This window comes from Mastomys coucha, unplaced genomic scaffold (genome assembly GCF_008632895.1).
Source record: "Mastomys coucha isolate ucsf_1 unplaced genomic scaffold, UCSF_Mcou_1 pScaffold3, whole genome shotgun sequence".
In the NCBI taxonomy this organism is placed as follows: domain Eukaryota; kingdom Metazoa; phylum Chordata; class Mammalia; order Rodentia; family Muridae; genus Mastomys; species Mastomys coucha.
Window position 1 is genome coordinate 50,562,341 of NW_022196909.1, and position 2,767 is coordinate 50,565,107.

Below are 2,767 nucleotides of genomic sequence, written 5' to 3' on the forward strand. Positions count from 1 at the left end.
CATGAAAGAACGACAATAAGACTCACGGTCGGGCAGAGGTGTCCTTTAGTACATAAATAACGTGGCGATTGCTCTGCATCCTCAAAGCGCTGGTGATGGGTGCAGGGAGGTGCTGCGCCTGCAGAGATGAAGGCATACTTTGTATGGCTCCTTCTCTGTCACCCATTTCCCTTTCCTCCTCCTTGAGGTGCCCCGTACCTTGGCAGAAGCCTTGCCCAGCTCATCTACGATAGTCATAATTTGCTGCTGCAGATCCACACTACAGAGAGAGGGGCCGGTCAGACACTCGCTGGGTTACAGCGTCCTGGAAGTCATTCCTGGCAGCCTGCTTGGCTCCCACCCAGGGTCCTGCACAGGGTCTCTGACTTTGCTTGGAACTCTTCCTCACCTCCCACCTCACCCCTCCAAATCCCAAACTTTGGGTTTCACAGATCCCAGGTTAAGGTTACTGGGAGGCGGGGTCAACTAGAGCCTCTTGTTGAGGCCACATAGGGCCAAAGGGTGAAAGGTTACAGATGTAGGCCGATTAACCCAGCTAGATCCAGGGTCAAAGGTCACCAAAAACCAAGTAAGACCGCAGAAGGAATGGCCAGTAGTCAGTGAGAAGGGGGCGTGGCTCCTGGATCAGGTTTGGAGAGGAACCGGGACAGAAGGGCCATGGGTCGGGTTTGAAATGTCACCGGGCCGGCGTTGTGGTTCCGGGTCGGCGGGCCGGAGGCCGCAGGTGCTGGTCCAGCACGGTGATCCGCTCCGGGAACAGCGCATCCACATCGAACGGGAACTCCATGGCCCATTGTGCAGGACCGGACACGCCCCACACTACGTCACTTCCGCTACCAGGGCCGGTAAGTCTTTATCTCCAGGACCCGCCCCGAGGGCTCGCCCCGCCCCCACCATGGACTCCACCGCCTGGGAAACCCCATTTTTCTCGCCAAACCAGCTGTTCTCTAGCAACAGCTCTCCTTTTGTAGGTCTGTGCCCCTGTGGTGCCAGGACAACCAAGTATCCTGCCCTCACAGTGAACAGCTGAGGGAACCTTCAGAAGACCCAGTCACACACCCCTTCCTTGAAGGAGTTGCGGGCATTAGCAGGTAGACCACACTCCCACCCCACAGCTACACCCCTCTCATAGATTTCACACCCATGGTTTTAAACAGTCAGACCAAAGGAAGTCAGGAATGGGTGAAGAGACACAGCTTTATTGTATAAAAGCTGAGCCAGGAGGTTTAAAATAGGGACACATTATCAAGCGCACACACAAGTCTCCAGTTCATATGTAAGCCCTCTCCAGAGTTACCCATATACGTCTAGATCCCTCCTCAACTTTAAATGTGCTTGTCCTCTTCATTTCCCTTTAGGGTCTGCCACCGTCACAAAACAGAACCCTTTGCAGAACACAGGACACCACATAGCCCTAGACACCCACTCCCTTAGTCTGACTTCCCCAGGTCACAAGTTCTAAGCACTGTGGGAGCCAGTCTGCTCAGTGGAGGCTTCTGCTGGTGTAGTGGGCATCTCAGGCATTGACTCAGGTGGCGGGCCACTTTCTTCTAGGAGATTTCCTTGATAGAGTCGGCGAAGGCGAGACAGCTCTCTCTCCGGTGGCTGCTGCCAGCTGTACCACTGGTACCAAGGTTCACCTGACAACAGTGTGGGGGCTGGTGGAGTCACACTGACAGCTCCATGCACAGTATGAAAGTCAGCATCTCGGGGCTCAACCTGGGGAATGTAGTAACTGAGAAGGCCTATGGGGTTAAAGAGAGAATGGTGGGTGAGGAAGGGCAGGTCAGACCCAGAGAAAAATGGACCAATCAGAACCAACAAGCACATCCCAGCAGCTTATGCAGGCACAACCTGCCCAGGAGACAAAGAACAGACAGGGCACTGCGTGCGCTCTCCCTCCTCACTCATCTGTGCAAAGGTACTGTGTAAACCAGGCCAGAACAAAGAAACACAAGACTGTCAAGATTCCAGAATGAATGTTCCTTCCCTGTGTCTCTTGAACGATCATCTCAATATGTACTCCTAGTAGCCTGGAATCTGCAGCTGTTTCTTCACAGCGCAGCAACTCACCCAACTTGGGAAGCTCTAGCAGTCTGTGGAACACTTTGTCATAGACATGGGAGCACACACACCGTTCATAGATGTGGGAGCATACATGCACCTTTCATAGACATGGGAGCACACACACACCGTTCATAGACGTGGGAGCACACACACACCGTTCACAGACGTGGGAGTACACACGCACCTTTCATAGACATGGGAGCACACACACACCGTTCATAGACATGGGAGCACACACACACCGTTCATAGACATGGGAGCACACACACACCGTTCATAGACATGGGAGCACACACGCACCTTTCAGCCCAGATCACCTTGTCCCTTGCTCTCACTTACCATACTCCCTGGCTTTCTCGATGGCCTGGGTCAGCTTCTTGTGCTGCTTCATACAGACACCTACGGAGGGAAAAATGAGCCTGAACAGCGTCCCACAAAGCAGTAAGTCTTCTACACAGAGACAGCTGATTGTGGAGAACCTGGCTTTACCTCATGACCCATGCCCCTGACCTTTATCTGCCTGGATATCCAGCCACTATAGAGATGTCATTGAATAATAGAGCCCATAGATGGGCCAGAAGATGCCTCAATGACAAGTGTGGCTAATGGGTGACTTAGAAAATCCACAGAGACGGGCAGTGGTGGCACATGCCTTTAATCCCAGCACTTGGGAGGCAGAGGCAGGCGGATTTCTGAGTTC

At 53.2% G+C, this 2,767-nt stretch overlaps 3 protein-coding genes and 1 long non-coding RNA gene across 13 annotated transcripts in view; 2 read left to right on the forward strand and 2 right to left on the reverse strand.

The window, feature by feature from the left end:
• Positions 1-844, reverse strand: part of Atat1 (alpha tubulin acetyltransferase 1) — a 13,422-nt gene extending 12,578 nt beyond the window's left edge. For 4 of the 7 annotated variants that reach the window (XM_031347307.1, XM_031347308.1, XM_031347306.1 and 1 more), the window contains exons 1-3: positions 681-843; positions 199-259; positions 27-118 (exon numbers count right to left, since the gene is read on the reverse strand). In XM_031347307.1, coding sequence (XP_031203167.1) covers positions 27-118; positions 199-259; positions 681-787 — 260 coding nt within the window. In that variant the 5' untranslated portion in view covers positions 788-843. Of the gene's footprint in view, positions 1-26; positions 119-198; positions 260-680 lie in introns of all 7 variants that reach the window. The other 3 variants (XM_031347311.1, XM_031347310.1, XM_031347309.1) reach the window with 2 other exon arrangements.
• Positions 1-2,767, forward strand: part of LOC116074627 (H-2 class I histocompatibility antigen, D-37 alpha chain-like) — a 714,163-nt gene that overhangs the window by 559,840 nt on the left and 151,556 nt on the right. The window lies entirely within an intron of this gene.
• The window catches only part of LOC116074673, a 4,539-nt gene continuing 2,623 nt past the window's right edge, over positions 852-2,767 (forward strand). The window contains exon 1 of the long non-coding RNA XR_004112240.1: positions 852-1,091. This is a non-coding gene — a long non-coding RNA (uncharacterized LOC116074673). The remainder of the gene's footprint in view (positions 1,092-2,767) is intronic.
• Mrps18b (mitochondrial ribosomal protein S18B) overlaps positions 1,180-2,767 on the reverse strand; it is a 7,145-nt gene continuing 5,557 nt past the window's right edge. Inside the window, exons 6-7 of one of the 2 annotated variants that reach the window (XM_031347379.1) lie at positions 2,407-2,466; positions 1,180-1,745 (exon numbers count right to left, since the gene is read on the reverse strand). In XM_031347379.1, the coding sequence (XP_031203239.1) occupies positions 1,459-1,745; positions 2,407-2,466 (347 nt within the window). In that variant the 3' untranslated portion in view covers positions 1,180-1,458. The remainder of the gene's footprint in view (positions 1,746-2,406; positions 2,467-2,767) is intronic. The other variant, XM_031347380.1, reaches the window with a different exon arrangement.